This window comes from Urocitellus parryii, chromosome 3 (genome assembly GCF_045843805.1).
Source record: "Urocitellus parryii isolate mUroPar1 chromosome 3, mUroPar1.hap1, whole genome shotgun sequence".
Taxonomy (NCBI): Eukaryota; Metazoa; Chordata; class Mammalia; order Rodentia; family Sciuridae; genus Urocitellus; species Urocitellus parryii.
Window position 1 is genome coordinate 1081251 of NC_135533.1, and position 22117 is coordinate 1103367.

At 54.3% G+C, this 22117-nt stretch overlaps 1 protein-coding gene across 1 annotated transcript in view; it reads left to right on the plus strand.

The window, feature by feature from the left end:
- The window catches only part of Ptprn2 (protein tyrosine phosphatase receptor type N2), a 794381-nt gene that overhangs the window by 303614 nt on the left and 468650 nt on the right, over positions 1 to 22117 (plus strand). Inside the window, exon 6 of the mRNA XM_077795880.1 lies at positions 9995 to 10355. Within this exon, the coding sequence (XP_077652006.1) occupies positions 9995 to 10355 (361 nt within the window). The remainder of the gene's footprint in view (positions 1 to 9994; positions 10356 to 22117) is intronic.

Genomic DNA, 22117 nt, shown 5'->3' on the forward strand with positions numbered 1-22117 from the left:
AGAGTTGCTGGAAAGGCGGTCCCCGAGCCCAGAGCCTAGTGCCTTCTGACGGTCAGCATTAGGGTCCAGGGCACTCAGCGCTTCTCTTTTGCTGGTGGGTAGTCACACCCACTCAGATGGGACAAGGTTCTCTTTCTGAGGCTGGAACTGTTACTGGACGCTGAGGAAAGCTGGGGACTTTCCCAACACTGGTCTCCTCAGAGGTGTGGCAGCTCTGTAAAACACACGGAAGCACCTTGGCCCAGTCTTCATTATCTTTCTGTCTCGAGCCATTAAAATTGCTGAAGTGATTCGGGCCGGCACACTGGGTCAGGCCCATGGACCTCAGGCACATTCCTTCCAGAGGGTGCACTGAGCAGAGACCTGCAGAGCCCATAGAGGATCTTGGAGGACTGGGCTACAGGCATTGGCCCCAGAGGTGGCCTAGTGGAATGGACTGGAACAGGCGAGAGTGGGGTTGTCAGCCCAGAGCTTCAGAGGAAGCTTGAATGTCAGGAAAGCAGACTGCTCTGTGAGTCGGCCGACGCCAACTCAGTGATGTGCCCCCAGGACCTTCATCCAGGTGCACTCCTCTTCCTGCAGAAGCAGAAGAGAGAGGAACAGTGCTCCGAGGCAGAGCCCACGTGCCCGACAGACCCTGAGAGGGCCTTGTCCACAGAGCGTCTGAGGTCCTGCATGGAACCTCGGCTGCTCGGCTCTGGACCCACCGCATGCTTCTCCTTCAGTTCCACTTCCTCTCCTCATGAGGTGAGAGACGTGGAATAGAATTTACCCGCTGGACAGAGTGGCCTGAGGTGCACCTGAATGGACGCCAGGGATCCCCATATCTGCCATGTCCCGTGGCCATTAGCAACCCGGCATGCCAGAGATATGCAGGTGTGACATGGGGCATCAGAAACAAGGGCAGCAACTGCAGACACGTTTAAGTTGAGCTTTGTCCCCCTGGAGCCGCTCCTGTGAGCTGGGGTTGGGGGCGGAGGAGTGAAAGCTTCAAGGAGGGCAAGCTTCAGAGGCCCAGGCAGGCTGGCGGGCTGCCAGCTGCAGCCATGTTCCGGGAGCCTCTGGGGGTCAATGGTTCTACCCGCTGCACAGCACCCCAGCTGGATGCTCATCAGGCCACAGTGGGGCAGAGAGGCTCAGCCTCCTCACACCAAGCAGCAGACTTGCTGCAGTCTTCCCTGTCCTGAAGGTTCCCACTCCTCCCGACACCGGGCGCTGACCCCAGCCCTCCCTGCTCTCCAAGCCCTTCCCTGTGTAGGAGGCAAGTGTAGCTGGCCCTGTGCCAGAGCACTGGGCCTCGTGGGCTTGTGAGGGGCCGATGGGGGTGTCTTGTGACGTGTCCACTGGCTCTGGCCCTTCCCTGGGGCCTGGGGAGCAAGAGAAGAGAGGCACTGGTCACTGTCCACATCCCCTCCTGCTTCCCTGTGGGAGCAGCCTGCAATACTAGTTGCAGCCTGCAGCCCTCAGCAGCCACTCCTGCCCTGGGGTAGGTTTGGTCCCTGTGATATTTAAAGTCCCACCTGGCAGGACGACCCCACACATGGCTGGCTGTGAGTGCATGATCATCAGGAAGCCAACTTTCTCTCTCAATACCCCAGGTGAGCCGAGGGACTCTGGCATCCCGCCCAAGGTCTCCGCAGCTCCATGTCACGGGTTCTCAGAGGGCTAGCATGGAGCATCTTTGTGCACAGGGTTCCTCCTCCTGGGTTGGGATGGATGCTTCTCAGTTTTGAAAACTGCATGAAGACTCAAGCTTGTTGTCTTCTCTGTCCAGCGATCAGGGAGGGAGAGCTCAGCCCCCTCTCTGCCGCTGAAGCTGAGTGAAGTTGCAGCCAGCTCATGCGCTGGCACAGCTTAGCTGGGGGGTCTCTCCCACTGGGGATTTGGGCTGCATTCTCAGATTCCCCTCAAGTGGTGGAAAGCTTCAGTTGGAAATTTAAGCTTCTTACACTGATGGTCTTTCAAGGTGCCGCCAATTTCCAGTGAATGATGCAGAAATCACATTTTTCTGTGTATCTGTCATCAAGCACTGAGCCTAGCATGAAGAGTCAGGGGAGTATTCTGCACTCCCTGTCTTCCAAGGCTGTCATCTTGGTGAGTTCACCACAGAAGCCAGAGGGGAGAAAGTCACACACTCCTGAGTCAAACTGACCGGCTCACAGCTCTGACACAGTCATCGAGCTCTTATTGATCACTGAATCAAGCTGGTGTCATTACTTCTGCATGATTGGGGGTACCTAACTAACTGGCTCAGAGTCTGTCAGTCATGATATGGAACACTAAGAAGTTCTGACTTCACTCTGCTGCCAGGATGTGAGCTGAAACCTGTCACTTGGCAATACCGTTAACTGACGGACTTGGGGAACACTTTAAAAACTCATTTATATACAAAAAAAAAAAAGATTGTGCTGAATGCTGGAATTAGAAGACAAAAGTTCTTGCCCTCCAGGATTTATAGTCTTAATGGGAAAGACAGGCAACAAAGAAATAAAAATACAGCAGAAAGTGGCACAGGTACAGTGACAGAGGGGACACCTAATTATAGGATGGACGGGGGGCCAGCTGTGGTCAGTGGGCCAAGAGGGCTTCTAAGAAGATGGACGCTGGAAGAGCACCTGGAGTCACTGGTTGAGTGTTGATGGACTCACAGCCCGCTGCATGGAGACCTCCTCCTCCCTCCCCTCCCTCCCTGGCCTGTGGACAACCCACAGGAGCTGCTGGCCCACAGCTCCCCACGACCACCAGGAGCTGGGAGGAGAAGCCTGCAGCGCTGGGCTCTGGGCAGGGAGGGCCTTCTTCCAGGGAGGAGAGGCCGGCCCTCGTGCCTAGAGTGGAGTGGAAGGGGAGGCTGTCCAGGCCAGGGAGGAGTGCCCCTGAGATGTGTGGAGCTGCTGCTGGTGGCTGCGGGCCGATCTGAGGGCAGGCGGTGCAGAGCAGTGGGAAGGCTTTCCTGTGGGAGGCATACCACAGGGGCCTGGAGAAGGCCTTCCAGGGGCACCAGCTCTTGGGCAGCGCGTGGCCCTGCAAAGGCTTGGGTGTGGCAGCTGGAAAAGCCCAGGCAGGTGCAGAGGGAGTGGATGGGTGGCCTTGGGTGCCACACTGGCTGTGCAGCTGCCTGAGCTCCCCCAGGTCAGGAAGCTGGTCCCTGACTGCAGAGCAGGGGGCCACACTCTGAGGAAGGCAGCTGAGACCCACCCATGCCCACAGGTATCAAATGCACCCAGGAGAGGTTTAAACTGGATAAAAATGAAAACTGAGTCTCAACCACATTCTACTAGGACCAGAGCCCACAAAACATAGGGCGGAAGTAAAAGGATGGAGAGGCCTGCTGGAAAAGCAGGGTGCAAAGCCGGAGTCAGACGAAGGCGCCTCAGTCCTGTGGCAGGGCAGGCAGAGGCAGGTGACACTGATCAAATGGCCAGGTCACCCGGAGGACTAAACCCTCTCTAGGAACCTACTCTCAAAGCAGAAACATGCCGCATGGTCCATAGTGAGCTTTTCAGGGCACTTAGGTGTGTTTGTGGCCTGCCGCATTGGCTGCCTGTCCTTGGCCTGTAGTGAGAGCCTAGGCATCCAGCCCAGAGGAAGGACAGCCTGGGTGCATGCGAAGAATAGTGCCTGTGGGTCGTGGTGGACTTGTTCCTACAACCCCAACCTGGAAACCACACAGATGCCTGCCTCAAGCCCTCTGGCCCTCCACACATGAAGAGGCGCCACCTTGGGGGACAGTGCCTGGGGACGCAGGGGCCCCCTCCTGCACTTCCACTCAGCTGTGCCCTAGGAAGCACATGTGCCAAGGCTCAGAGCTGTGAGGACCTTTGACTCATTTTGTGTGCCGCGTCCAGGACGTTCTTTTGATTTAAAACACTCTGCTCAGGGAGCATTTTCCCTGGCCCTGGGTGGGAAGCCAAGCTCCAATGCAAGCTGGGACACTCCAGGGCTCTGCATCCCAAGTTGGCTCACACACTCCCTCACTGAGCACCTGCAGCCACAGCTTCCTTTCCTGCACGAGCAGCCCCACTGCTCACCGCAATCCCAGAGTTCTGACCAGCCGGGGTCTGTGCTCACATGCAGACAACCTGCTCAGGATTCTCCTGTGCACCTGGCTGCCCAAGTGTCTCAGGTGCGGAGTTGCAGGAGTGCTGCTGGGGACAGATGTCAAACACTTGTGCTCCAGACCCATCTTGGCTGTCCCCGCTCCACTGTCTGGAATTGGCTGAGCAGCTCTCTTGCCAGCTTCCAGGAGACTCCACATTTCCCAGGATCATGGCCAGCCTGGGCCACCCATGGCTTACCTGCCGCAGGAAGACCAGGTGTAAGCACAGCAGGAATGAAGTCTCCGTTAGCTGCAGCTGTGGGTAGATGATGCCTGTTTTTATTTTTTATTTGAGGGGTGATGTTGCTGTGTGTGAGATGCTACTTTGGTATTCTCTGACTCTCATGGTTGCTCTCCCCAGGTGAGATTCTCCAGAGCTGTGGGTGGACAAGGGAAGCAGAGCAGCAGGCCAACTGAGGACTTACCACCCATCCCATAGCGTGTCACAGTGGCCTGCAGATGGAGAAACTGAGGCTGGGAAATAAGTACAGTGTCCACTTTCAATAGTTAATTGGCGGCAGAGCTGATGACAGAATCCTGGAATTCTTGCCCAACTTTTCCTTGATTTTTTTTTAAAGTTAAAAACAGTCTCAGAACCCACTGAACCCAGGTTCTGTCGATTTCCACAAGGCAGATGGAGACTGGGTAGACCCTGTCTGCAGGTGGCAAGACCCAGTCAGACCCAGACCTGCCGTCCCACTTCCAGGAGTCTCATCTCCAGTCTTCAGAACGGGGGTAGGTGGGTCCAGACAGAGGAGCCACAAAAAGCCACAAAAGGCACGAAAACAGAGCCCAGAGCAGCTTGGCAGGAGCACCAGCAAAACAGGCAATTTGGGATTGTGACCCTGTTGAGTGGATTTATGATTAAAGGTCAGAAAAATGGATGCAAACTCTCAGTCCAGTCCACCCCTGGCTTTCTCTTGCTGGGCGTGAGGCTGCAGGTGCCAGCTCCCATGCAGACGTGAAAGTGAGTGATAGAGAAGTGACAGGGAGGCAAGGGGCACCAGCGTCTGCTTTGTTCCTTTGTCTTCAGTCTCCCCCAGACTGGCAGACCCTCAGTTACCTGCTCATGTCCCCACGCTCTTGTTACCGACAGCTTTCCACTGGTGCCCGGATCCCATACCTGAGGATGTGACCCTGTTGGACCTTGTAGATGTTGTGAGTTCTAAGAAGGTTTTGGGGTCCAGGCCTTCTTGAAGCTCTGATCAGCTGCTCTGCTTTCCTGTCACTCCGTGTCTTTGTTCTGGGGACTGCACCGTCAACAGGAGCAGTCTTCTCCCCCTGCACACAGTGTGCCTTCAGAACTTCACGCTGTTGGACACAGCTCAGGCCCCAGCATCACCCCTGCATCTCCACACCTTAGACACTTGAGCAGCCAGGTGCACAGGAGAATCAGAAGCTGGTTGTCTGCACATGAGCGCAGCCCCCAGCCATGTGTTGAGACAGAGAACAGGTTAGAAAACCAGAGACTCAGAAACAGATGACAGGAGCAAAGACACAGAGAAATACAGACAGAAAGATACAGAGACAGACAGTAGACAGAAACAGACATAGAGACACAGACGTAGAAATACAGAACAGAGATATATGCACAATACAGAGATGGGGAGAGAGAGAACAGAAACAGAGACACAGACATAGAGATAGAGGCCATAGTCCAATGACAGAGCCGGAGACACAGAGGACACACGGCTACCCCCGATGCTGTCCAGGCCTGAGCGGCTCTCCGTTAACGAGCGGCTCTCCGTTAACGAGCGGAGATGACAGGTGTCTAAGATCCCTACCTACTGCCCCTGGCTTGTGCTCCCAGATCTCAGGGCGCTGGGTGACCCAGTGGCATCGTGGTGCCGCTCATTAGGAAGCCTGCGGACAGCCCCACTGCTGCCTGTTGTCAGCCCAGTGTGCGTCTTGATCACTGTGCCTGTCAGTGCTGCCTCCGGGCTATGAGGCACATGGAGAAAGCGTGTGTGACATGGTCAAAAGATGTCCCAATTTGAGTTTCCTGATTTGATTCCAGTCCTTGGCATAAGAGAATACCTGATGAGTGTGAGGGGCCAGCCTGCAGCCCAGAGTCTCGTGCACTCGGTGTGACCTGTGGGACTCGGGGACCTCCAGGTCTCCCTAGCCGTCTGAACCCTGGTGTGCAGTCTGGGTAGGAGACGTCCAGGGATTCAAAAGGAGGAGGGCTGATGTTGGCTTTCGCACCACAACTGGGTCGAGCTGGCAGCAAGGAGAACTGCTCCCTCAGTGAGTTCACTGCTGGGCGGTTGGGAAGCCATGTGAGAAGAGGCCCCGGAAAGGTGCTTTGGTCTGTCCTGCAGAGTTTGGAACCTCTTCCTTCCCAGCCACTGTTGCTTTTGTGAACTCTCTGAGTGTGCTTCTAATTATAGCCATTGATTTCTCTGACATAACTTCCATAGCACTGTGCAAGCTGTTGGAAGACAGGGCATGTCTGAATTATTGTTCTCCCCTATAATACAGAGCTGAGCACACAGCAGCAGGAGCATGTGATCCTGCTAACGGTGGGCATGCTGCAGAGGGTGGGGATGTTGCAGACGGTGGGGATGCTGCAGAGGGTGGGGGGGATGTCGCAGATGGTGGGCATGCTGCATAGGGTGGGGAGGCTGCTGAGGGTGATGGTGGGCATGCTGCAGAGGGTGATGGTGGGCATGCTGCAGAGGGTGGGCATGCTGCATAGGGTGGGGAGGCTGCTGAGGGTGATGGTGGGCATGCTGCAGAGGGTGATGGTGGGGATGCCACAGAGGGTGGGCATGCTGCCGAGGGCGGTGGTGGCCTGCTGTGGATAGCGGTGGGGATGGTACCGAGTCTGAGATGCTGCTGCTGATGAGGATGATATTAACAATCTGGGGCATGTGCTAAGCCAGATACTTTTACCTAGGTTTTCCTCATCTTTCTGGCTGCTTTTAAAGAAGACAGAGTTGTTTTTCCAGTGCTTCCAGCAGTGAAAATGTGACTGATTGGCTGGAGTGATGCAGGCTGCACCAGCATGCTGATGGCCTGTTGGTCTTCTAAGGAGCTGGCTTTCCAGAGGCTGTTTGCCCCTGTGGCCAGTGGGTTCTGTCTCTTAGTGAAGATAGCTGGGGTAGAGGATTACCTGGAGCAGTGTATCCAGCTGACATCTCAGCGAGGGTGGGCACAGCTGTCCAGTGCTTCACACACCAGCCGGACCACACCAAGGAGGCCCCTGGATTCTCTTCCATGCAGTTGGGGACTTCCTGTGCCTGTGTCCCCACCATGTACCAGATACAGAAACTGGCTTCTAGGTTGTTAATTTCCGGTTTTGTGTAGTTTCCATTTAAAAAACAATTCAGCATTATCTCAAGAAACCCCACATTTTAGATAAGTTGAGACTTAATGCAACTTCAAAATAGAGGCTGTGAGCAAGTCAGAACTTTAAACTCAAAATGCTGAAATTAGAGGAAAAGAGACGGGCCCTCAGGGCCTGGGGGCCTTCTGCTGCCCTGTGAAGCTGGGGTATGAGGAGGGAAAGTAGGGTGGCACTGGCATGCTCCCAGATGGCCAGGGGCTGATGCCAGCACCTGCCACCCCAGGCAGGACTGCAGCCCAGGCAGCTCCCAAGCCAAGCACCTCCCTGTTGGGATGGGAGGCGTGGGAGGAGCATCCTCACTGCTCCTCCTCCCAACCCTGGCACAAGCCCTGGCCCTGAGGTGGAGGTCACCCCACGAGGCACCTGGGCATTTCTGTCACCTCCGTAGCCTCTGCTGCTGCTGAGAAGGTCTCTTTCCTCCTCTTCCTCTTGAGTAGACTTAGAGCCTCAACAAACCAAGATCAGGCTGCCTACAAGCCCCAGGCACAGTGCTGTGCTCCTCCTCTGCCTGGAGCTGTCCTCAGTGACTTTCATCAGAGGCCCATCAGGGGGGGGCTTCAAGGAAGGCTGTGGTGACCAGCTGTGTGCAGACACTCACAGGCCAATGACCAGGCATTTGGATGCAGACACCCAGCCTCCGGCACTGTGAACCAAATGGCCATTCAGGGGCAGCCTCTGGTAGTGGGTCCAGGCCAGCCTCTAGTGATGCTGAACTCACTTGGGGAGGTGGCGGGCTGTGGGCAGTGCTGTCTGCGAGCTCTCTTCCCTACCGATGCCCCCTCTCCTGCTTCTCTCTTCTCCAGGAAGAGCAGTTGATTCACCTAGTCCTCAGACAAGACTCAATAATTTGGATGACAGCTAAAGTCACATGATTTTGGAAATAGTAATAAGCAATAAAAAATGTTAGAGACGATATCCAAGTTCCCTTCTTTGATAGAAGAAACAGTCTCAAAGGGTGAAGTGATGTCTCAAGTTCATGCACGAGAGCTGAAACTAGGCCCCACGTCTCATTTCAGAGCTCCACCTCCTACACCACATCTACCCCTGGAGGGGGAGCCCAAATAAGGTGGAGAGCATCCAGACCTGGAGTGTCAACTCTGGCCCTGCCCCTACCTAAAGGCCAGGCACCCACACCGACCACATGGACCAGGGGCCCCAGGGGCATGAGCAGCGCAGGAATGGATGTGATTTGAAAAGGGGTGGCCCTGGACACACAGTGCGGGAGGAAGCTCCGGAGGTGCTCCCAGGATGGCCTTCAGCTCTCAGGTTCTCAAAGCTGGAAGCTGCTGTGCTGGGTGTGTAGTGTGGGTGGAGTGGTAGAGTAGAACACTGAGACATCTAACATTTTCACAGTTGTCAACCACTGGGACTGGGCTTTTCTAGTTGCAGAAGCAAAGTGTAAAGAGGATGCATCTGCCTGCGAATACCACTCAGTGCAGAGAAAACACAGGCTGCGGCCCAGGAAAGACTGTACTGGGCAGGGTATCAACTAGTAAACACAGTGTGGCTGTCCGAACTCGGGGAGGCCCCGACTGCTTCTCTGTGCGAGGCTGGAGCCCTTCAGGTAGTGACAAGCGGAGCCAGAATGCAGCCAACACCCACAGAGAAGCAGCTGGAGCCTGCTGAGGGTGGCTGAAGGAGAGGGGCAACTGCAGAAGGCTACAGGGTCACAGTAAGCTCCCTGCAGGGGGAGAACATGGAGAGACGTTCCAGCAGAATTCTCTAAAGGCAAACAACAGCACATTTCCTAGCCTCTAGAATGGGGGTGTGGGGAGGTCCAGCCTTCGATTTCTCTGCAAGGTTCATGCAGCTGTATTAGAAAGCTAGTTTTGCAGTCTTTCAGAAAGTTAAGGCATTAGTGTCTGGCCTGGCGATTTCACATCCTAGGTATATGCCCCAGGAAATGGAAGATGTGTGTCCGTCCAAACACCCCTACACAAATGCTCATGCAGCGTTATTAAGAGTAGCCCAGGGGCTGGGGTTGTGGCTCAGTGTAGAGTGCTCACCTAGCATGTGCAAGGTGCTGGGTTCAATCCTCAGCACCACCTAAAAAGAAATAAATAAAATAAAGGTATAATGTCTAATTACAGCTAAAGTATACATATATTTAAAGAACAGCCCAAACTTGAAGGCAACCAAGTGTCCATCAGCTGATATGTGGATAAGCAAATATGATGCATACACAGAGGGACCCTCTGCAGCCTCAAGGAGGGACATCCTGGTGGGCCTCACCTGGGTTGCCTGAGCTGAAGGGAGAGGGACGGAGTGCAGACAAGGTTGATTCAGGGGGCGTTGGAATGTTCTGGAATCAGTGGTGATGCTGTTGGGTGACGTCACGGCCTGTGGGTCATCTCTCGGTGAAGCTGTTGTGAAGAACCAGGGCTGGGATGTCTACACGGCATGATCTGGTCAGCACCGCGAGATCCTGGCTTGGACTCACCCCCAGAGGTATCTGGTGCCTTGGAAGGACTTAGGAAGGGCCCAAGGCCTTCGAGTGTGTGGCTGACATGGATTCTCAGCTGTTGCCTCTTTTGCTCTTCTACCCTCAGGGTAAGGACCCCTTCCCCGAGAGTGTCCTGACCTACGTGGCCCACACAGCTGCGCTGACCTACCCTCCCATGACCCGAGACAAGGATCCTGAGAACTTTCCACTGCGGACCCTCGGCCGGCTGCAGCCAGATGAGCTCAGCCCCAAGGTGGACAGCACTGTGGACAGACAGCACTTGATGGCCGCTCTCGGAGCCTATGCTGCCCGGAGGCCCCCTCTGGTCCCCCAGGAGGGTGACCCAGATCCACAGTACCTTCTGCAGGACCCCTCAAGAGTGCCCAGGCCCCTCTGGGTGGCAGCGCCCCCTCAGAAGTGGCCCTCGTCTCCAGAAGACCCCAGAGGCCCCCTGAGCGCGGATGATGGTGAGTGACTTGTTTTGCTGGCCGCCTCACATGGCCAGTTTCCCTGCCTCTTCCCACGCCAGGGGTCTCCCTGTCAGTGCTTCCCTCCTCGGGCGGGTGCAGCAAGGAGGCAGAGTGGGACAGAGGGTTCCCTGGGCATCCTCAGCCCCTCGGTGTGGTGGTCCCGCTGCCTGGGAGGGCTGTGGCCGGCTGTGGGCGAGGTGCACATCCTGCAGATGGTCTGCTCGGTGCAGTCCTTTGCCTAAACGCATCATTTTATCCACGAGGCTGACATGGGGCATGGCATGAGGCTCACGGGATGGGTCTGGCCTAGGTGTGCTGTCGGCCTTGTGTTCCAGAAGACTGAATAGGAGCACTGTTCCGTGTCACACCTTCCCCGTGGCCTGACCTCACATGCTGTCCTCGGAGCTCCCACCTGAGGTCAGCACCACTCACAATGCACACGTATAGTGTGGCCTCGACGTGACTGATGGTCGACACCGATCATCAGGATCGTAGTGATATGTGACCTGGTGTAACCGACCGTCGGCAGGTGCCGTGGCTCCTGCTGCTCTGCGGCACCTGGAAGGCTCTGGCCGTGCCCTCCCCAGCAGCCTCCTTCTGAGGCCAGCTGGCTTGGGGCTCTGAAACCCAGACCACGCAGGTGACGGCTTCTCTCCCGCTGTCTTGGGGAGAAGGCCCAAACATGGCCACCCTGCAGGCCCTGCTTTCCGCCTGGGGGCTCGCCCTCACACGCTGGCTGCCCATGGCCACTGTGGCAGTCTGTCAACGAGCAACGTGGAGTCACAGTTTAGGGGACAGGACCCCCTTCTCATTCCTGCCCTGGGGAAGCTGCATGAGATGCTCAGCTGAGAACTGCTTATGCAGACAGGTGTCCTCAGCTGCTTTGTCCAACGAGGTGGTCAGCCTGCCCCGGGCCGCACTCACCCTTGGGGCTCTCACCTGTGGTCAGTCTGGCTGCCCTGAGGAGTCCTGTCCTTGTCCCCACTGCTTTCTGCACTGGTCTTGTTTGCTGGGCTCTTGGGTGCCTCCCGACTCACCTCACCACCCCACAGAGGTCCCTCAGCTCCTCCTCTGCACCTCCGAGCCCTCCGGGGCCTGCTGCACCTTCCCTGCACCTTCAGCCCTCCCTTCCTTCACTCCTGCTGTGGCCACCCTGGGTCATGGTGCTCTGTCTGACCTCCTCCCACCCCACTCCCATAATCCAAAGAAACCCCATTTATTCACAGCCTCTGTCTTAGCTGTTGGACATTGGGAGAGGCAGATAATGCGACCCCCACCAGGGGACGTGATTCTCACAGGAGAGCACGTGTCTTGGCCAACAGAAGGTAGCCTTCTCCTGCGCCTGGCTGTCCCTGATGCCAGGCGGGCTCCCTGCCCCTCCACCTGCTTCCTTGGCACCTCCCTTCCTCTTCACACCCTGAGGTGCCATCTCTGGGAGTGTGCTTCTGGAAACACCCGCCACCGTCCCGTCCCTTACCAGTTGCTGAGTCTGCTGGGCATTGTCCCTCAGCTGCCTTGCAACATCCGTTATCTTCCTATCCGTACTGTCTTCCTAGTGCTCGCATGCTTTCAGAAGCACTTTGTAAAATGTCAAACACAATAGAACTGTGCAAGGAAACCCCGTGCCTGCCTGACCCACTTCAACACACAGCACCCCTGGACCCTGGCTGCAGGCCAACTCCCCTGCACCCCTGCACGACTCTGACTAGCAGATTCAGTCACCAGATCACTTCCTCTGTCAGTTTCTCAGCAGTGTATAAAGCAGACCACAGCAGTTCCATCCCATCAAGATTCATAACAGTGTTAACACCTCCATGTCTTTTCGGTGCTCAAATTTCCCAATTGTCATGCGTTTTTCTCAGTTGGTTTTTTAAAATTTTTGTTCTCATTAGTTATACATAACAGTAGAATGTCATGTATATCAAAGGAACCAACTGGGAGACATACATGGAGTGTCACTTCCCATTCTTGTGGTTGTGAATGATGTGGAATTACATTTATCATGTATTCATCTATGCACCCAGGAAAATTATGTCCGATTGATTCTACTCTCTCTCCTATTCCCATTCTGGCTTCCTTCATTCCCCTTTGTTTAATCCAAAGTACTTCGATTCTTCCGTACCGTCCCCCACCCTTATTGTGAATTAGCTTCTGCCTATCACAGAGAACATTTGCCCTTTAGGTATTTTGGGGATTGTCTTCTTTTACTTAGCATGATAGTCTCCAGTTTCATCCATTGACTGGCAAACACCATCATTTCATTTCTCTTTTTGGCTGAGTTATATTCCATTGTGTACATAGACCATGGTGGATATTTCTTTATGCATTCATCTGTTGAAGGGCACCTGGGCTAGTTCCGTAGTTTAGCTTTTGTGAATTGAAGTGCTATAAACATGAATGGGCTGCATCACTGTAGTTTGCTGATACGGAGGAGTGGGATATCTGGGTCAAATGGTGGTTCCATTCCAAGTTTTCTGAGAAATCTCCATACTGCTTTCTAGAATGGTTGCACCAATTTGCAGTCCCATTAGCAGTGTATGAGTGTACCTTTTTCTCCACATCCTCACCAACATTTATTGTTAATTGTATGCTTGATAATTGTCCTTCTGACTGGAGTGAGATGAAATCTCAGTGTAGTTTTAATTTGCATTTCTCTAAATTGCTAGAGATGTTGAACATTTTTTTGTATATTTGTTGACCAATTGTATTTCTTTGTCTATGGAAGTGCCTGTTGAGTTCCTTTGCCTGATTGTTAATGGGGTTTTTTTTTTTCGGTGTTTTTTGAGTTCTTTGTATGTCCTGGAGATTGATTCTGTACCTGAGGTGCGTGTGGTGAAGATCTTCTCCCATTCTGCAGGCCCCTTCATGTCCTTGATTGTTTCCTGTGTGGTGAAGAAGCTTTTTAGTTTGATTCCATCTCCTTGTTCAATTTTTTTAATATTCATTTTTTAGTTGTCGTTGGACACGACACCTTTATTTTATTTATTTATTTTTATGTGGTGCTGAGGATCAAACCCAGGGCCTCACATGGGCTAGGCGAGCCCTCTGGCCCGGCCCTCATGGTTGACTTTTTAAGTTTACTTCTTGCTCTTTAGGAGCCCTGTTAAGGCTGGTTCCTAAGGACATGATGGAGAGTGTCAGTTTCTTCTATTAGGGGCAGGGTCTCTGGTCTAGTGCAGGTCCTCAGTCCACTTTGAGTTCTGTGCAGGGTGGGAGATAGGGTCTAATTTCCTTCTGCTACCTATGGCTTTCCAGTTTTCCCAGCACCACTTGTTGAAGAGGCTGTCTTTTCTCCAGTGCACATTCTTGGCGCCTTTCTCTATATTTATGTGGGTTGTCTCTGTGTCTGTTCTGTACCATGGTCTACATGTCTGTTTTGGTGACAAGACCCAGCAATTTTTAGGGTGACTGTGGCTCTCCCAGTTGGTTCCGTTGAAGCTGGATCCACAGAGGGACATCTGAGTTGACAGCTCTATCTGTACAAGGTTTCTCCTCCTCTTTTTTCTTTTTTGCAATTTTTTTTTTTTTCAGAAATCATCGATCTCAAGTTTGGGGCTTTATTTTCCCCACATGTGGATTTTGCTGATTGCTTCCCAGGGACATCTAACGTGTTCCCCACTGTGTACTCCAAGTTCAGCGGAAGGTCTCTAGGGGTGTTCTGTGCCTCCCAGGAGTGGTCGAGCTGGCTGGGTCTCCCCTGGCCTCCCTGGGAGGTTCTGGTGTCACGGCGCTCACTGCTCATGGAACCAGGCGGACTCACTGGGCCGCCTGTGTGGACGGTGCATGTATGCCTCTCCTGAGTGTGATGCAGACAGCAGACCTGCCAGGGCCTCCACTGTCCCCTGGACCTAGTGTGTGCCACCACCATGTCTGCAGAGTGAATGAGGGACCAGAGCAGATGGGCAGCATCAATCCCCTCTTCAGTCAACCCCAGAGATGCATTATTTCAGCCTCATTTTCCTCAAGAGGAAACAAGGTGGAAGGCTGAATGATGACACCTGACTGGGGTGCAGACTGCTTCAGAGAATGTCGGAGCCCTAGAGACCCCCCAGCTCACATGCAGATTTGAGCACGACTTATTTTGCTGCTCCGGCTAGTTGGTTTCTGCTCTGGAGTGTAGAATGGCTGTTTGGCTCCAGATCCAGTTTCCTTGACCTGTTTTTTCCGTGTCAAGTTGTGCACTAAGACCCTTCCTAGTGCATTGGGGCAGTGGGAGCTGTCTCTGTACTGCAGCCTGCAGCCCTGGCGGTCAAGCGGGCACCCAGAGCCTGGAGCGGCCACTGAAGGAATGCAGTGCTGCAGAGCTTCTGGGCAGAGGGTGGCCAAGGCCGGGATGAAGGGTACTTCTCTACAGGATGGAGTTAAAGGGGAAGCATGCCCTGCACCTGAAGATGAGGCTTTCCTAGACCGCGGTGGGTGCAGTGTGCTGTGGGAGATAAGGGCGCTGCAGAGGCACCCAGGTCACACACCCAGTCTTTCCCGGGATGTGGGCAGCACCATCGGAGATGATGTTCTGGAGCCCTGTCAGCAGGTTAGACAGACTAAAGGTATTCATAAGGACAGAAACCCCCAGGAAGACCTGGGGAGGCCCCCAGCCCACACCTCAAAACTCAGTCTCACCTGGAAAGTAACGCAAGGGAGTCTGCAGCAGATCCAGAGAGCACTGTGCCAGCACCCCTCCCCATGGCTCCCTCCCAGCCTTGTGTTCTCACAGGTTTGTCAGGTGGGTAAGGATGGAAGGCCCCAGTGACTCAGTCCTGGATTCCCAGGAGGCAGATATGCAGCTGGGAGGGTCCTGTGTGGCTCAGAAAGAGGCTTCCCACAGCTCTGCCTTCAACCAGCAGTGAGGGGAAGCCCACCCATGCCCACTCCTCTGTGCCAGCACCAAACCCATGTGGGAGCTCACCCCTCAGAAAATCCATCAGAGATGGGGGTTTGGGAGGAGGAAAGCAGGTGTTCTTGAGGATGCCACCAACCTGCCAGGAGGTTTAGGGGAAGCGGGTGCTCATGCAAGGAGGAGGCCAGGGGCTGCATGTGGACATCAGTGTTGCCAGGAGCCGGGGCAGGCAGCCGGTGTCTGGGCACTGGCTGCAGGTGGCGAGTGCCTTGTGGCTGTGTCTTATCTTGGGGGCAGGATGCTCCAGTTTGGGGTCAGTTTTATGATCAACAAACCAGTTTCTGGAATCAGCTCAGAAAAACAAATGAGAGTGCAGGGGTGTAGAGTGATGGCCATGAGAATGGGCGCAGGGATAGAGCAGAGGGGCTCCCGGCACATCCCTGGCTGCTGGCGACAACCTGGCCGGAGCTCCTGTGACAGGCACTCAGGCAGGGGCCTCTTCCTTCCTTCATTGACTTACATCTTTTTTTCCTTTCTAAAAGCTTTAAAGCAACTTAAAGCAACCCCAGCTGTCCAGGCTGGAGTTGACAAGGTGTGCGGCCCTGGTGCAGCCTGGGACGCGGCCCCCCAAGTCCTGGTTCACCACACACCCAGGCCAGGAGTGGCTTTCCTGACCAGTGTGCCGAGGAATCAGAGAAAGATTATCTGTTGCACTCTGCCAGGGATGAAATAATCACCTCCTGGCATGCACACAGAACAGTGGACATGTGGAAAGGGGGCATTTCTTCTTCCCTCCCATGCAGCCTTCGGGGCATGTGAGTTTCAGGGGGACCTTCAGGGTGGACTCCTAGCTGTTTATCTCTGTGTCCCTTTAATTTGTCATTTGGGCTAGCTCCTTTCTTCTCCCTGGACAGAAAACTCAGGTACACACCTTGAACTCTGCTCACTCTGAGTTAATAATATGTTCCATGTCTACTTTTTATGCTTATTTATTTTTTTACAATTGTGTACAGTACACCAAACCTAAGCTTTACCAAGTTACCCATTTCTCAGGTCAGAGCTCGGTGGCTTGAGAGCATTTGATTCTGTACATTCTTACTTGAACCTCCAGGGCATGCAGCTCACAGCCCTCCCCAGCCTGGTCTGTGGAGGGGATCTGTGCTAAGGATTCACTTTGCACAGTGACAGTGGCAGATTTTAATATGGTACGGCCAGAGTCAAGTGTTTCTGCCCCCCTGGGAAGAATATGCGTGTGACTGTGGCCTCGTGTTCACTTGAAATGAAGCCCTGTGCCTGGGCATGGGTGAGGCGAGGACACCACTGTCTGTCCGTGCGGTCAGTGTGCTCAGCATGCTAGACCCCGTCAGTCTCCTGGCTCACAGACAGACAGGACCCAACTGGGGCAGAGAGGCTCCTGGCACGGGAACAGCTGACGGGCTCTTTGCCCTGGACCTGCACTCCCATGGAGCCTGTGAGCACCTTCTGAGTGTCATCTGGAGTCTGCCGGGGGCTGGGTGGTGGCTCGGTGGGGCAGAGCTTGCCGAGCATGTGTGAGGCCCTGGGTTTGATGCTCAGCACTGCATATAGATAAACAAATAAAACAGAGTTCCATTGACAACAAAAAAATACATTACAAAAAAAAAAAAGACGTCTCTATGTCAGCAGAGACCTTTCCCCTTTTACCAGTGAAACAGCCCACATGGGTCTGAGGGGCCAGGGCCTGGGCTTCAGCCCAGGGCCTACAGTGGGGTCAGCAGCCTAGACCCCCCCAGGGGAGGAGGAGACTGGCAGGAGCGCTCCGTGGCTTACCCACCAGGAACACGGCTCCTGTGGCTGCACTGGCAGGTCTTGTTCTGCCTGCTTGCAGCCTTAGTGTGGGCGCAGCTGATGGTCTGTGGGGCCTGAGCAGCCCAGCCACGTGTCCTGGGGACGTGGACTGCCTCACATGCCTCCTCCCAGCTGGGAACACGGCCCCCACCCTGGCACAGGCCTGTCCTGAGACCTGGAGGGGCTGGGTCGTCAGGCAGCTGCCCCACATTATTGACAAACGACTCCTTTGGTCTGCTTCGGTGCTCCCCTCGGAGGGCCACTCTGCTGCAGGCTAGCTGCTTTTGCTGGAAAGTTCTTCCCGTGAGTGCTGCGTTGAGCACTGTCTCTTAGGCTGTGAGCAGCAGGGCACTGAAGGGAACTTGGTGCAGCGTCTCACTCCCCGGATGCTTGGCCCCGCCCCCTGCCACACTGGCCCTCAAGGGAAGGTTGGCTCCACAAACCTGAGGGCCACACACGGTGCCGTCCTTCCTGTGGCTCCAGGTGGTCCCTTGGCCACATGAAGTGCTGGGTGGTGCACCCCCGACCACATGGCAGATCCCCCTGAGAAGCACCGGGCACAGGTGCAGGAAGGCAGGGAGTCTTTCTCCTCCTCACCAGCCCAGCGGGGGCCCTCGGTAGAACCAAGGTCTCGAGACCCTGGGCCTGCTGGGCAGTGCTGGTTTCTCTCGGGCCGTAAATCGCATTCCTATTGGCACACGTGCATCCTCCGTGCGTACCTGGCCACGCACCATGGAGGCTGGCACTTGCAGGATGAGACTGGACGACCCAGCCTTCAAAGGGCATCCCAGGTGTAGCTCATTTACCCAGTGTAGACGGACCACTCCTCTCGAGACTGCTTCTGGAGGGGTTCACATCTGGTCCTGGGTCTGCCACCCAGTACATGTCCCGGCTGCCTTCCCTGTTATAAGTCAGGTAGCACTCTACGCATGCCAACTCCTGTGGGTGTGACTCTGAAGGAAACAGGCTTTAGAAACCAGTCTGAGCCTGGGGGCACGCTCAGTTGTAGGGCATTTGCGTGTGGAAGGCCCTAGCACCCCAAACAGAAAAGAACAAGAGAACACGCTGACTTGCTCTCCTCATCACCCGCTGAAGTCACGTCAGTACCACTTTCCTCTTGGCCTCATTGTTGCTGTCACAGGAAATCAGACTGGGTCAAGGCAGCTTCCGTGAGTATAAAACAGCACAACCTGACAAGCAATGGCGCATGCTCCTGCCTCGACTTGGGCGTTTTTCACTCTCCAGTGAGACACACCCGCCACTTGGCAGGGATTCCTGAGGCCCCTTACACAGTGGAAGGAGAACACAGTTTGCCCTCCTTGTGTTATTTTCAATGAAAATAGGAAGGGCACAGGTATGTGATTATATCCATGTCTTCCAGGGAAAACCCACATACAGACAGAATAAAACAATAAACTCCTACTGAATTTATTTGAATCTTTTATAAATATCAAAGTGTTAGACTCTGCAATTAATGAACTGTATACCCTCTAAACAGAAGACGCACAGTCAGTTCCTCATGAAGATGATAATGATGGTGGAGGTGATTGTATTAATGGTATTGATAACAATGGCGGTGGTGATGGTGGTGGCCATGTTTTGATAGGATGATGTAATGATGGTGGTGATGGTGATAGGATGATGCAATGATGGTGGTGATTGTGATAGGATGATGGTGGTGTTGGTGATAGGATGATGGTGGTGATGATAGTGATGGTGATAGGATGATGGTGGTGATGATAGTGATGGTGATAGGGTGATGATGGTGATGGTGATAGGATGATGTGATGATGGTGGTGATGGTGATAGGATGATGGTGGTGATGATAGTGATGGTGATAGGATGATGGTGATGGTGATAGGGTGATGGTGATAGGATGATGGTGGTGATGGTGATAGGGTGATAGTGGTGATGGTGATAGGGTGATGGTGGTGTTGGTGATAGGGTGATGGTGGTGATGGTGATAGGGTGATGGTGGTGATGGTGATAGGGTGATGGTGGTGATGGTGATAGGGTGATGGTGGTTATGGTGATAGGGTGATGGTGGTGATAGTGATAGGATGAGGTGGTGATTGTGATAGGTTGATGGTGGTGATGGTGATAGGGTGATGGTGGTGTTGGTGATAGGGTGATAGTGGTGATGGTGATAGGGTGATGGTGGTGTTGGTGATAGGGTGGATGGTGATAGGATGATGGTGGTGTTGGTGATAGGATGATGGTGGTGATGGTGATAGGGTGATGGTGGTGATGGTGATAGGGTGATGGTGGTGATGGTGATAGGGTGATGGTGGTGTTGGTGATAGGGTGATAGTGGTGATGGTGATAGGGTGATGGTGGTGTTGGTGATAGGGTGGATGGTGATAGGATGAGGTGGTGATGGTGATAGGATGATGGTGGTGATGGTGATAGGGTGATGGTGGTGATGGTGATAGGGTGATGGTGGTGATGGTGGTGATGGTGATAGGGTGATGGTGGTGATGGTGATAGGATGATGGTGGTGAGGTGATATGGTGATGGTGGTGATGATAGTGATGGTGATAGGGTGATGGTGGTGATGATGGTGGTGGTGATATGAGGATAATGGTGAGGATAATGACTGTAATGATATGAGGTGATGGTGGTGGTGTGGTGATATGAGGGTAATGGTGGTGATAATGATATGAGGTGATGCGGTGAGGATGGCAATGGTGATAGGAAGGTGACGTGAGGACTGATTGTGTTAGTGATGGTGAGGATGGTGATGGTGGTAAGTGGTGTTAGCTAAGCCACGTATCTTCGTATGTAGGTGGTACTAAAGGCACTGAGGAGCAAAGCTGCTGTGGGTGATTTGCCTCTTCTGTGACAGAGCAGTCTTGTAGTGAGGTCCGCCGTGTGTCAGCGATCATCCTCTAATGCACATGACGCTTTGTTTGGGGGACACCAGGAGAATGTGTGAGTCGCTAGGTCAGACCTGCGGTTGTGCATGCAGAGCTACTGCAGGTTGGTCCCCGACTCCAGGCCTCCCACGTCCGACGTCCTGACACTTCGTGTAATGCCCTGCTGGAGCCCACGTGGAGCCCTGAGAGCGACTTAAATTGTCATTGTAAGCTCGCCAGATCTTGGAATCTTGGTGTGCCATGGAGGGAACCAAGCTTTGGAGCTTGGGGTACCTGACTGTGCTCTGTGTCGCTTCTTCCATCCGTGGGGGCTGGGCTTTAAAAGAGTGTGTCCCCACTTCACTTCCCCCTCAAGTGACTGAAGGGGGTGCCTTCCTTTTGACTCTCTGCTCTCCTCTGCACCTTAGAGTGGTCCTTTTAAAATCGTGAGTCGACGGTGCCCACTGCTCGCAGCAGCACGTGTGGGCTTCCCATCGCTCTGAGCAGGAGAGGCTTCTGGGGTCTCAGGCCTGTAGCACCTCTGTCCCTGCCCACCTCTTCCCCTGCTTGTTGTCCCAGACACTCTGACCTCCTTTCCCTTCCCCCGCCCAGCATGCCTAACCGTGTCCACCCCAAGGCCAGAGTGTTTCCCAGTACCCCCTGGGCTCCGGCCTCACCTCCTTTGGGTCACTGCTTGAACTCATTCTCAGCAAGCCTTCTCCAATCATCCTTTGAGAACACCACCATCCATCCCAGCTCCCATCCTTCCTACCTGCGTCCGATCTGTTACCACCAGACAGTCTAAGTGTGTGTGTTTTAATCGTTCATTTCCACCTCTGGTGATAGAGCTGAAACTCACATGAATGCAAGGCCCTTGTTTACCGATCCTTCTCTGTACCTCGAGAGGGCGCTGGGCACAGAAGCAGTGCACTATGTTTGTGAAAGGGAAGTGGAGGGAGGTGGGGAAGGAGGGCCCCTCACCTCCTAACCCCTTTCCATTGCTCTGTGGAGACCTGGGGTGGGTCCCTGCACTGGAGCTGAGTTCTAGGGGGCATCTGGGCACGCAGGGAACAGAGGTAGACCCTGGCCCCCACAGGGAAGGAGGAAGGGAGGGGAGCGCTGGGCCGGGTGGACGTGCTGCAGAGTCAGCAGCTGGCTCTGTCTGCTGGGGATGTGTGTGTTGAGCGCATCCGAGCACTGACCTGATGGCTGCTTCCCCCAGCTGGGTCTCCAGCCCTCCACAGCGGCCCACCCACACGGACTTGCAGGGGGACTAGAAAGATCTTTTCAGGCACACAGTGCACCCCGACGTTCTTGGAACATTCCCAGATTTCTGGGCTCACAGAGAGGAGCAGCAGTGGGGTCCCCTGGCTAAGTCAGTGGGGAAATGCGAGAAGGGCCCGCCCCCCTGGGCTGCTGGCACCAGGTCAGGGTGGCACCAGGTCAGGGTGGCAGGGATTCCACCGTGGAGTCTCAGGTGGACTCCTGGGCTCTGCAAGTTGCAGTGGTTCTAGAGACCAGGAGCTCACGCTCTGGTGACCAGAGCGCTGGCAGGGCGCCACTTTCTGCCAGCCCTCCCCAGCAGTGCGTTTCCTTCAGCACCCCTGAACCTCTCACGCCCACGCAGTCCCGGCCTGTCCTGCTGAGTGCCTTTGGGGAGCAGCGTGCTCCTGGGGTACCTCTGTGTGAAGCTGTTGGTGTTGTTTTTCTTCTTATTCCTTCACATTTTATTGATTTTCGATTCAAAAATACATTCTTGACACGTTTTGCTCAGAATTACTCAGGTTTTCTTTCTCCCAAAAGATGTAATTTGGGTTTATCCTTAAAAAAAAAAAAAAACAGCAAACAATTGGGTTTACCTCTGTTAATGATTAAAAATAAATATGAAGGATATTTTTAACCTTTTTAGAAAATGCGAAGTTTTATATTTTTATATCTTAAAGGTTTATAGTGCAAAGACCTCTGTCAGGTTCTGTGTAAACATCTGGGGGTCGTTGGGCTGAACCTGAGAGGAGCCGGCAGGACCAGCTGGGGGCTGCCTCACCGGCACACTGCACCCACGCCCGGGGCGGCCTCTACCCTGCCCCCTGGGGCTGCCTGCCCGTCCCCCTAGCAGTGGTGCGGCCTGGCGGCCTGCGTGGCCTGCTCCACAGGTGTGTGGTCCTCCTGGGACGGCACCACTGCCTGCCCAACAGGCCCTCCCTGTGACAGCTGGACCCACCTACAGTGGCTTCTCTGTC